This window comes from Pholcus phalangioides, unplaced genomic scaffold (genome assembly GCF_987345545.1).
Source record: "Pholcus phalangioides strain wild (caught in Gottingen) unplaced genomic scaffold, Ppha-v1.0 ptg000029l_1, whole genome shotgun sequence".
Lineage (NCBI taxonomy): Eukaryota > Metazoa > Arthropoda > Arachnida > Araneae > Pholcidae > Pholcus > Pholcus phalangioides.
In genome coordinates this window covers 7958863-7971924 of record NW_028301619.1, presented here as the reverse complement: position 1 = coordinate 7971924, position 13062 = coordinate 7958863, and the positions used below count along the sequence as shown (strand labels likewise).

Below are 13062 nucleotides of genomic sequence, written 5' to 3'. Positions count from 1 at the left end.
TTTCATCATGCAAGACGTTGAGCTCCATCCACAGTTCTTTGGCTTGTTCTTGATAGATTTCCAACTGATGCCGTGGGAGATCATCGCTGTTGAGCTTCGGCTTGATGACGTTGCAAAGCCGCGTGATCTTGCCTTTCACCGAACTTCGTTTCTTTACCAAAGATTACACCTGAAGACCGCTGTCGCTGGTTGCGTTTTTCTTCCCGGATTTCGGCACCATAAATGTTCACGATCTTGTGGCGTGATTTTCAGGATGGGTCTCTGGTAACTAGCGTCGAATATTCCGCTGAACGAACCATCGATAATTAAGGACAATTCAAGATGAAATTAACTGAATTTATTGAAACATGAGAGGGGAAAACGATACATGAGCCGCCTTGTCGGTTTGATCGCGGTCATCATACTCCGTTGCGCGCGCAGCCATCAAGGCAACGGCCGCTCGCTAACGGTATGCTGCTGCCATCTAGGGGCGTCAACAATCTTAGAATTTTAAAATTTATTAATTGTTTTGAATTATTGCATTAACTACACATTAAACTTAATTTAGTGAATACTGTAATAAATGTATAAGTGTACATGAAAAATAAAATATAAATTTATTTTTACTAAGCATGAATCATTGTATTAAGTCAAAATGTACAAATATAATTAATGTAGTCATATAAGTACAATTGTGTTTTGTTACTCAAATGTAATAACTGTCAAAATAATGCTTACTTTTCTACAGTCTTCTTAATATATTAATAGGATTAAATTTTAAAAAAATTGAAAATTCATGCTGTGCATCCAAAAAAAAGTGTTTAAAAAATTGCGTTAAAAAGAAATAATAAAAAAATTAAATTTAAATGACTTTTTTCCTCTAAGGTTTACATTTTTTCTATTCATAATCTGCATTTTTTTGTGAGCATTTTAGTGGAAATTTCATTTGAATATATTTGAAAATCTGCGAAGTTATGATATATTTTCACAAATAATATTGCTTGAATGGGTTTAGCCTAAGAGACGTCATTCGTGAGGTTAGAAAACATTTTTTTTCTCAAAACGTTTTTGAGTTATGTACATGAAGTTTTACTCGGTCAACAAGCATGGTAGAAGCAATAAACAAAAAATAATAATTGGAATCCGGGATGATGGGTTGCATTTCAGTATCTAGTTGAATGATTTGAAATCGGAACGGTCCAGTCTTATTTCGATGAATTTTGTGTTGCGAACCAGAATAAACATATTAACGGTAAAAAAAAACGTTGTTTTTTTTTTCTCCAGTATTTTACTTCATATATTTAGGAGAAATTTAAAATAAAAGTTGCTTTGGTAACTGCTGTGCCTCTGGTCTAAAAATACGTTTGAAAAATTGTATTTTTTCTAACGAAAAATTCCACAAAAACAAAGTTTACATAATTTTTTTGCATGTAAATTTCAAATGTAAGTGTATGAATTATTTTTATTCATATTCTGTATGTTTTTGTGAACACTTTAGTGAAAATTTCACTTAAATATATTGAAAATTGGAAAAGTTATGATTTATTTTCTCAAACAATGCCGCTTAAAAATTGAGCCTCGGAAAAGTCACCTGCATCAGTTTCTGATAAATTTCAACATTTTTTTTCTCAAAAAGTTTTAGAGATATGCAAATAATATTTCACACGGTTAATAAGGATGGTAAATGCAACAAATAAAAAAAAAAAATCATTGAAATCTGAGACTATGGGTGTCATGGCTGGGTGATTTGACATGGAATGACCCAAGTAACGTTACTGTAAATATTGCTAAATGCATTTCATTTTTTGATAAAGCTCAGTAAAATAGGATTGTTGAAAATTAGATTAAAAAATTAGATACAATACCAATTTCTTTTTTTCTCTGATTTGTAGTACCATTATCATAAAATTCTTCCAGAAATCTTTCCAAAATTGGCAGAGAACTCACATATTCCTGAAATGAAAACAAAATTGTCATTGGTCTGCCATGAAAACATGCTATTAGAGCAGCAAATTGTAACCAGTGTACTATGGCACATAGATAAGTCAATTCTTTGACCTAGTATAATATATTGCCCCTTTGGGCCCACATCATCATTATATTAAATCACTACTAAACCCCTAGCATGTAGCATTAAATGATTCCTCGAGAGAAGACCCAGTCGAGTGATAGAATTTGAGAGTATATATTTTTATTTGTGTATATTACTACTTCATTATATTGATAAATATATGTCATGAAAGAATTATTTAAATGCCTTGTATTATGGGCAGAGGTATCCGCAGGCTTCCGTTCCGTAATATAATAGTTCCATGATCTCAATCTATAACAGCCATGCATACAATGTGGGGAAAGCCTGATCAACTTCCTGCATCTTGTTTGGACTGTTGCCATCAAAACGTAATAATGTTCAAAATAAATCACTGCCACGCAGGGTTGGCAAAAACTCTGGTTTTTTCAGAAAAACCCACCCCACTGGGCTTTTTCGGGTTTTCAGGGCTTTTGATATTGAAGCATAAGGAAAGAAAGTTATATATGCTGTAAATAAATGTAACAGACTGAGTAATTTATGACAATTATTATGTATATAAGTATTAATAACAATCAGAACAGAACATTAAATTAATATTAATAAAAATTTTAGCTGGTTTCATGTGTGCTTAAAGCGCAACCAGAGTTCAAACACCTCTAGTGGAGAAACACTGTTCCCAAATGATAAGAAGGAGTATAGCATTTATTAGAACTGTGATTAAAAAAACAAAAGCCCTAACAAATTATTTGTAAGCAACTAAATTCTATCATCAATTCTAAACATCAATCCGACTGGACTGAATAATAAATGTTTCCTCCTGGATACATTTCACCATTTCTTTCTGCTGTTTAGCTAGACAAGTATGTGTATAAACTGTGCAAGTTCTAACATTTTACTTTGAGAGAAGTGTAAGTTTCGGTGGTAAAATTTAGTCAGTGAAATGCCAAGAACTGAAGGTTCTGGAAGAAATTAGTCTATTGAATGGACTATAGTGAATAAAACTGATAACAAATGGAAAGTGACTTATGTAAGTTTTGCAATACCAAAATTGATAAATATAATAGTTAGCGAAAAGAATCCGTGCTCATGTGAATAAATGCCAGAAATGGGAAGCTTATTCCTTGTTTTCGTGTTCACCAAACACGATGATAATGAACCTTCATGCAGTGAAGAGACATCTACTTCATTCAAAAGAAAGCAACCTCTTGAAGATGATGTTTCTACATGCAGAAGTTTAAATATTATTGTGGATGCTGGAACATATCAAAAACTGAAGGTCAATAGCTCACACAAGAAAACAGCATAATTCTCTGCGGAAATAGCTGAAAGGGCTATGAATACTATAGTTATAATAATAAAAGTTTTTGCTGATTTTTGCGATGAGAACAAAATGAAAAAATTTCATGACATAATTGTCCAAAACCATCCACATGTCCTTGCTTTTGGCTGTTCAGCCCATTTTATGAATCTCCATTCATCCATAATTACCAAAAATACATAGAAATATCTATTGAACATAAAGAAATTGAAAAAAGTATTGTGATGTTTTTAGATAACAAAGGATTATATAAAGAATGCGTCAACTTGCAAATGCAGCAGTTATCGAGTACTGCTAAAGCCTTACAGATAATTTACAAAGAGATAGCTGTACTCTTGGACAGACAGTAGAAATATGGCTAGAGATGTATTGGAAAGTAAATAATTATCTTTGTATAAGGAGTATGTTTCATGTCACTTTGAAAAAGCACTAACTCCATTTCATTTCCCTGCAAATATGACTGATCCTGTTTTGAGAGGAAAAAGATTAACTAAGGAACAAGAAGCTTCCGCTGAACAATGGATTGAAAAACTGAATACAGAATTTGTTATTGCACTACAGATGTTTCAATAGAAGACGCAGAGTTCTATACAGGAACAATGTTTTCACAATGGAGTCAGTTGAAACAAAAAAGTGGCGGGAAATCATGCATTGCAAGTAAGAAAAGAAATAAGATTTTAAATGCAGCCTTTTTTAAATTTTTGGAAGACCTGCATTCAATTACATCCACATCTGCATCAATTGAGCATATTTTTTCAACTTTTGGACTAGTATGGTCAAAACAGAAACAAACTTGGATGTGAAAAAGCAAAGAAATTAGTGGAAGTGAAAAATAGTGAAAGATCACTCAAATCAAAGGGTGTTATTGAAAAGGATTGGTAATTGTGAGTTGGAAAACATTAATGAAAATGTTTATTTCATTTACTTGTAGAAAAAGACATTTAAAATATAATGGGAAGAAATATAATTTAAATAGCATTGAATACACAGATTTATTTATGCATTTCTTTTGAGATACAATGCAATAACATCATTAGAAAGTATACTGTTTGGGAGTAAATGCAATTTTAAGGTGTAGTTTTTGTTGGGTTTTTCATGGGGTTTTTCAGGTTGGGCAAAATCGGACCAACCCTGCTGCCACATGTTCGTATGCAAATCGACTGAATGATATCAATTCCTATGCATGCCAAGTGTCTGCTGTACGTCAATTGGTCCAAACAGGGGTCTGTCCAGCCGGAATTTGGGTCCGGAAAACGGACCCTTCACAAAATTCCGGGGCTAAAAAACGGACCCTTCACAAAATTCTGGGGCTAAAAAACGGACCCTTCACAAAATTCCGGGGCTAAAAAACGGACCCTTCACAAAATTCTGGGGCTAAAAAACGGACCCTTCACAAAATTCCGGGGCTAAAAAACTGACCCTTCACAAAATTCCGGGGCTAAAAAAAAGGATGTTTCACAAAATTTGGAGGATAATAAACGGATCCATCACAAAATTCCAGAAAACGAACCCTTCATGAAAATTACGTCGTAAAAAACGAACTTTTGCGACTGCTGTGCGACAAAATTCTTATCAGTTATGACCCTAGTTGTAATAGAAAGCCATTGATCTTTTTTTTTAAGCATGTATTGTTGGCCCAACACCACCACCCCCTCCCCCATAGATGAGTAATCTTATCTATAGAAGTTGTTGGTTGGATACCGGAAAACATGACCTTGAAAAGGCGATCGGAGAAAGAGCGTGACCTTGAGAGGGCTTTCCTTGATCGCGCAACCTATGCCATTATACAAACGCTTTAGCCCCGCACTTCTCCTCAAATGGTCTTTGAATCACAACAACAATCATCAACAATTGTAGAATTGGATTTTTTGTGCACGTTTTTTTTCCTGTATTGCGCTTTCATTTTTGAAAATTTAATATGAAGCGTGGTCGACCACCAACAGGTGGAAATTCAAGGAATAGTGATTACTACATTAAAAAAATACGGCCAACTGACGTTAGGGGATGCAGCTCCATAACATCGTTTTTTAAACGAGGATCTGAAAACGTCACCAAAAAGACGTCAGATACAGATAATTCCAATTGTGCTAACCCGGAAAAAATTACTGAAACATTGCTTCCTTCATCGGTTTCGAACCACGCTGTCGAAACCTTGGAAACGGCGCGATACATTACCGATTTATCGGAGGCGCCTAAAGACATTACCGATTTATCAGAAGCGCTGAAAGACATTTCGGATTCTTCGAAAGACATTGCCGATTCGTCGGAAGATAATTCCGTTTCTTCGAAAGACATTACCGATTCGTCGAAAGCGGTGGAAGACATTGCTGATTTATCGGAAGCGCTGAAAGATGCTACGAATTCGTCGGTAGAGCCGGATTTTAAGAAAATTTCATCTACAGAAGCTAGAAAAATGGGTCTAAAAGTACCGAATTTGTTGAACATCGCACGTTTTGAGAAGCTTCACAGTTGGCTATGTTACAGCATTTCTGCATCTGGCTTTCTTTGCAAAATATGTTCTACATTTTTTGATAAGGGACCCTGGATTGACCAAGGGGGTGCAATTTGATGATCACCCAACACGATGTGTCAACAAGCATATATATAGCCAGAAACACAAACAAGCTGTGAGTGCATCAAAAACTAGGAAAATGATAATAAAAATGAAATAAAATAGGAAAATGAGGTTGCTGTTTAATTAGTATTACTTTCACTGCTATTTTGAACGTTTTCACAAAAATAAGGTACATTTTCACAAAAACAGGACCCTGTGCAAAAAGTCTGGACAGACCCCTGCCAAAGATAAACCTGTTCAATGCTACTATAAATAGTCCTGAAATATACCTTATCTTGACATTCAATCTTCCTACGCTCATAATATGACTTGCTCTCGTATTGTGTGTTGCATTGAGTGTTGAGCGCTGGTGCTCTTCACGATAACCAACTAATGTTGGTTTACGGGTTATATTACTAGTTTCTGAAAGTAACACTACTCCGGCTAGTCGGCTTGCAGTAAGCATATTTTTCTCAGTATAATTCAATGTTTTTCTTAGTATTGTGATTGCGATGATGTGGTTTGGCTCAAGTGTCTGACGTTCACCAGTGACGTGAATTTCGTCTTCTTGTCATCTAATCTCTCCCCCTCAATGCTCTTGGAGTTGGATACAAATGATGACTGTCATCGTCATAGTCTGGTGAGATCATCGAGATGATCTAATTCGTCTTCTACTAACATTCTGGTGTTATTGTGTGCCGTTTCTTTGATGTACTAATCTGTGTGGTCTTCATGGACTTGTGTCGATTGAACTGGATTGACCTCCGATCATCCATTGATCCTTCAGAAATATCATGATTATCTTAGCCTGAGTGTATCATCGTCGACATAAGTTGGTGAGGTCTTTCATGTTTTTTACATTGAGATCATGGCTATTAATCCTACCGATAAAAACGAATTAATGAATGTAATGTAAATTAATTATATTGAATTATGGTGTGAATAAACAATCTAATCTAGAATTTGCCAATGTTTCTTTAAGTATGCCTGAACGACTGTGACTTATATAATGGACAGGTTTGGAGAGTTTGTCATAGGTGGAAAAAATCGTTCCTGCAAAAATTGATTTTTCCCCCATTTATGCATCTGAGGCATTACTGTGCATTTGTTTATTTTTTCAAATGCAAATAAGATGGTTTTGAACACTCATTTTCTTACTGAACTTTATTATAAGAATTAATAAATATTTGAGTTGGTGAGTTTTTGCTATTACTGGAAAAAGTTCCATCTTTACATACTGTGACCTCTCAAAAATTGGTGTAACTTCATTAAATATAATATTAATGCACTGATTGAATAAAACAATTTTTTTTAAATTGATTATCCCTTAATGATCTCCACTATCTCAGCAATAATCCAGTGATTATGCTTGAATTTCAGAAATATAAATTTTTTCCAGAAAATCATGTAACTCTGAACTCGCACAACTGGAGGTAGTGTAAGTCAGGGTATCACTATAGACTGAAACCTCGCTACAATGATTGTTACAATATTTTTTTCTTGATTCACAGAATATCATTATACAGTAGGGCCTCGATAATCCAAGGTGGATGAGACACGGGCCACCTCGGATTATCGAAAAATTCAAATTATCAGAAAAACAATAAAAATACTTTAAATGTTGGTTTTACTTTAAAAAAAAGATGCAAGAGCAGTACTAACATATTTTTACTATATTTTTATTCTTGAATAAGATAAAGAATTTTTATTACTTGAAGAAACTAATTTCTTTTGTTCCAAAACTGTGCTTTCTTTTTAAGCAGCAATGTCTAACCATCATTCAAACTTAGTTAGCACAGAAACAAGCTTTATTTTACTTGTATTTTTAAAGTAATTGAAAAAAAAATGAAGAATGTGAAAAGGGTGTAAAGATGAGAGAGTGATTGAAAAGAGTTAGGATGGGATTGATGGTGAACCACGCTGAGACACTGATAGCTTTAAACTGCCTTTGAAATGATTTTACATAAGCAATTCCATTGTCCACCATTAGAAAGAAAATGATCAAACTTGCTCCTGTCTCAGCAACCCTGTAAGTTAAAATTATCTACATCCATTCAAGGGAGTCTAATATTTTAGGCCTATTACACCAATTACCCATTATAGGACTGGAGGCCAAACGGGTGTTTGATGTGCTTGAAAATCTCAAGAATTCAAACTTGTGAAATGATGCAAATGAAAGCATGTCACTAATCTAGACCAAATTAATTAGAATCAAGGTGTGTCGGAAGTGTATATGCACCTGTAAGTGCTCTGCTCTAGTTTCATATTGGGATTTCTTCATATAGGGAAACATAAGCTAAGAATGGCTATGAGAAAATATTGTAGGTGCCAGCACCCACCATAATTCTGGCTCTGATGCCACAGTTAAGAACTCCGAGCCCAGTCCAGGGCCATGAATCAAGCAATTTTGGAGAATTGAACAAATCCAATAATTTTGTAATTGCCTTTCATAAATTCTGAATTTTCATCAATTCTGGATCTATTTCTCTCATTGTTTTTGTGAAGTGCTTGTTTTAATCATTTTAATTTTCAATTTTTTATTCCCTAACTTTTTTTAAATTTTTAATCATTATTTATGGAATTACTTCTTTAATTTTTTATTTAGATATTTTTCAGCACTCCAGTAAACATGAATGCCACATGGGAACAGATGCGCTACCTGGTGAAGCCTAATTTCATTATATTGTCCCAGGCTAATCCTCATGCCTATTTAACATAGGAAATGCTACTATTCTCACGAAACAAAAAAATAGTAAAACATGAAAAAAAACCTGCACATGTTTTATACACTTTTTTTGGGAATGTGATCCACATACATTACTCTACATGAATAGCTCTTATACAAAACACAGTATGTTGTATGTACCAATATTCTAAAAAAAGTTATGTTCTTATACATTTTCTTTAAGTACTAACATAGCTAAGACTTTTTTACGAAACCCGTTATTTTCTCAATATCATTTGAAAATCTATAGAAAGTTCTATAATGTTCATTTCCTTTTCTTTGATCCCATATTTGTCCAAGCATAAGAAAAGCTTTTCAGGCATCAGCTGCAGATGGGTTATAGGTGCTTCTTGACAAAAGTTTTAACACTCCTTCACCGAATCCAAAATGTGTGTCTTTGTGTCCAAATATTGAACAGAGTCCGAGATATGCCTAATTGTGAGGCAGCTCCTTCCTGCGACTACATTTTATAAACTCATCATACTCAATAAAGAATCTCTTGTTTATCTTTCACATTTCAAGTTTTTCACTTAGATATGATGTTTGCTCGTGAACGTTGTGTTAAATGAATCAGTTTCCTTATACATGGTGATTCAAAACTCTCAACGTACAAACTTTTAGGGGAGGTAGAAAACACCAAAACAGAACAGAATCGCAAAAAAAAAAATTGTGCATGTGTTGTGAAACTTAACATGTGCACTTACTGTCCTCATGTAAAGTATCGCTAAATAAAGAATTTTTCCACCCATTATTTGCTTGTCATTTCTGCATCTTTTTATCCTCCAGCTGATTAGGGGGTTGGGGTTTCCGGTCATACATTCCTATGTGATTCTGTTATGCTTTTGTGTTTTCTAGCTCCCCTAAAAGTTTTTACGTTGAGTTTTGAATCACCCTGTAGAAATTTTAGTTTCCAACCCCTTGTGAAAACAGTTTTTGATTAGACAATACGATTAATTCTGAAATTCTACCGCCTGGTTTCAATGCTTTCCAAAAAGACACTCTCTGGAAGGGGGTGTTGCACTAAAAAGGCTCACCACGGATCACGGCCTCGAAACTAGTGACCAAAATATTTTTTACAAGTTACCAAATGGACAATGAATTTTGATTATCAGCAAATTGAATGAACTGTTTTTACTAAATTTTGCATTTCAATAGAACTCTTCCAAATTGCTTTTTTTTAAAATAATAATGTAAAATAATTAAATCAAACCCATTCTGCTAACCAGAAAAGTTTTGAATAACTTAGCAAATTTATCAACAACTATGTAAGAGAGTAAGTACAATATTGAGACATGATTACATCAAGTCATTTATAAGTAGCAGTTGCAATGCCTTTCTCCTATGTTGCTTTCCATAACCTACATCTCAGAATCAATTTAAGCACAAAAAAACAATGAAATAACACAAAGTTTAATGGGGATAATTTGTTCCATCTACATTCTAGTGGATTGTTCATTCATGTTATGCTATGAATGACAGTATACAAAATATACTCAAATTTTTTACTTAAGTACAAATTTTATTCACATACCTAGGTTTATATAATATATTTAGACATGTGTTTTTTAACTCTTTGAGTCATAACACAATTATAAGAAGCAAGAGCAGCAAATAATTCCTATATTCACTGTTTGATCATGTCCAATTTTGTATCCCAAATTGGCCGTACATTCAACAATAACATTAGAATCTTTTAATGAGCTGTTTAAACATAATCCGCAAAAAAATACTTCATGATTTAAAGTGTTTCAATCCAGAGTCACTGCTAAACCACCTTTTGAAAATGCAGAGTTTTGAAGTAAATGTTCAAGACAAAGTAGGGTAGAAATACATTTATTATGTCAAGCAAAGTTTATTGTATCTATATACAATAGCATTTAAAAAGTAACAAAGATTGATAATATCAGCACAACCGATATATTCAACACTTATTAGCCCTCTCCTGTTGAACAACAAGAATATTTTCATAAGAGTTGCATGAATGACAACAATCCCATTAATTTTTTATTGACCTATATACATATTATACTTGAAGACAGATTTATCATTTTATGTTTTTTATTTGATATATGTTTTATTCCATGTCACTGATTCATGTATGGTGCCACAATCTAAATGCCCAGTTCAAGTGTAAAAAATTAAATTCAGGGATGTCAGAAAATCAGACCAGTGGTGCTTGGCTTGTGCTTCTTGTAAAAAAATTTGACTTTTTGAATGAATTCTAGTTTGCTCGAATGTATGCTAAAATAATACTGGGGATGCTTGGCATGGCTTCAGCCCAACAGTTTTACCTACGAAGTTGTATAAACAGTCGCTATTGCGAGAAGTTTTAAAATCTGTTCAAAAAAAAACAAAACAAGGCTTGTTTTAAAATGAGAAACAAATGGGATATCAAATACTCGTTTCTCAGCCGAAAATCACTACCTATTGTAACAACCAATACTCATTCATAGATGTCCTTCCCCCAATCTCCATATACAGTACTACATTGCCTTTATCAAAACAGCCAAAACCTGTTTGTGCAAGCATATAAAAAAATAATTTAACTAGAATTTTCTTTTTCTCTTTTCACAAAATCCTCAAGTAATGGTGGGTTCTTGAAATGAGGAAAAAATAGATTTAATTGAAAGGAGGAGCGAGAACAAAAACATTAAAGAGGTTAAAAATGCCATCAAATAATGTGAATATAAAGTAAATAAAAATATGTCTATTTAATAGCATTGACTTGATTTTTCATAACAAGGTAAGGTGCAATATGTGCTGCACATGGCCCCCACAAGGGGGAGGCTGACAGGGCTCCAGCCCTGGTGCCCCGGACGATTCTCATCATTTTTTTGTTTTTTCACACCATAAATTCACTATAAAGGGGCCCATGAAAAGTCTGGTCTGGGGGCCCGCCAAAGGTCCCCTCCTAGGGGCCCCGCATCGGGATGTGGGTGGCCATGGTGCTGCATAATTGCCAAGTCCCAAAAATGTTCTTCCACTAAAGGTGTGTAGCCTTGGGGTAATTTGTGAATCAAAGTGTCACAGTTAATAACAGCATTAGACTTGGTAATACATCAGATAGAAATGACAACTTTTCACGGGTGACGAATCTCGAGACTTGGCCACATATTTTATATGAAATATTTTTGACAGGATCTGCTCTACCGTTCACAGTTAAGTCAGTCTTGGGAGCCGGTTGCTAAGGACGCCGGTTCTCATCGACTTCTTTGGTGCAAGCATATATTGGGGTTTAATTCTGTTCATCAACCCCGTAAGCTACTCGACACAATAATTATATCAGTGAGTTGTCATACTAATAAATATAATTTGTATATAACTCACCATTATTTCATTAAAATCTCCTACCAAATCAAACTATCTCTGAACTGTCGGCATACTGGCTTACATTACAGTCTGTGCTGCCATTAATAAAAACTCATGCATGTTCATTACAGTAACCATACGTCCCGTATTTTTGGGACAGTCCCGGTTTTTTCTGTTTTTTGGGTTGTCCCGACTTTTTTTGCATCCCGGTTTTTCACGTATTTTCAACGAAGCCAACTTGACTTTTTATTCTTCAAATGCAAGATTAAAATTCTTTCTAACTCAGAAATTACATTAGGATTATTACAACTAGGAACAAGAATATCCATCTCAAATATTTATCGGTTTTTTTTAAATCAACTGCAATTTGAAGTGGCGTCTCATTTCAGGCCTTTTTTTAATATGTTGACTGGGGAGGGATTTTGCCCCACTAGCCTTTCTATTTGCCCCACCAGTGAAGATAAAAAGTGACCACTAGCACGAGCCACTAGTGGGGCAAAGCCCTTTTCTTATTTTTCTGAAGCAGCTACAGCTTCAAACGAATATGAAGGGAGTCAAAGAAAAACTTGCACAAAAAAGATTCAGCCATTTGTGAGATCGATGTTTATGACTGATCTTTTTTTTTTTTCAAAAACGAAAAGGAAAGTTCAACTGGAAAGATAAGTTTTCCAGGGACCGACTTCTCTGGAATAGGTCTTTGGCTCTCATAAAAAGACAAAGAACATATGGGGGATGACGGAGGCCAAGGATATGACCATTTATTGACTTTTTTTTTTTGACGCTCATTAAAGTGAAACGATTTACAGTAATACACATTGAGTCAAAATTGTTTTTTCAATGAAACCAATTTTTGCCAGTTTTGCCATGGTTTTTACCAGTTTTTGCCACTGTTCCGGCGAAAATACCTCTTTCATCCTTCTTTTAGCCCTTTTTACAATATTTTCCTTTCGTCCTTCTCGTCTTACCCGGGCCTCCCAACCCTCATCCAATAGTGAGAGAGCTAGGCACTAATTGAATTGAATTTAATAAAAACTAAATTAATAATAAACAAACATTTTATACATAAGATCGATCTCTGGAACCATGGTTCCAGACAGGGCCGTCTTAAGAGCATCATGGGCCCCCGGGCCAAATGATTTTTCTGG

At 34.5% G+C, this 13062-nt stretch overlaps 1 protein-coding gene across 1 annotated transcript in view; it reads right to left on the bottom strand.

Moving 5' to 3' along the window:
- Window positions 1-12014, bottom strand: part of ebo (exportin ellipsoid body open) — a 295439-nt gene extending 283425 nt beyond the window's left edge. The window contains exons 1-2 of the mRNA XM_089252540.1: window positions 11936-12014; window positions 1845-1932 (exon numbers count right to left, since the gene is read on the bottom strand). Coding sequence (XP_089108666.1) covers window positions 1845-1932; window positions 11936-11938 — 91 coding nt within the window. The 5' untranslated portion in view covers window positions 11939-12014. The remainder of the gene's footprint in view (window positions 1-1844; window positions 1933-11935) is intronic.
- Between the last annotated feature and the right edge of the window lie 1048 nt (window positions 12015-13062).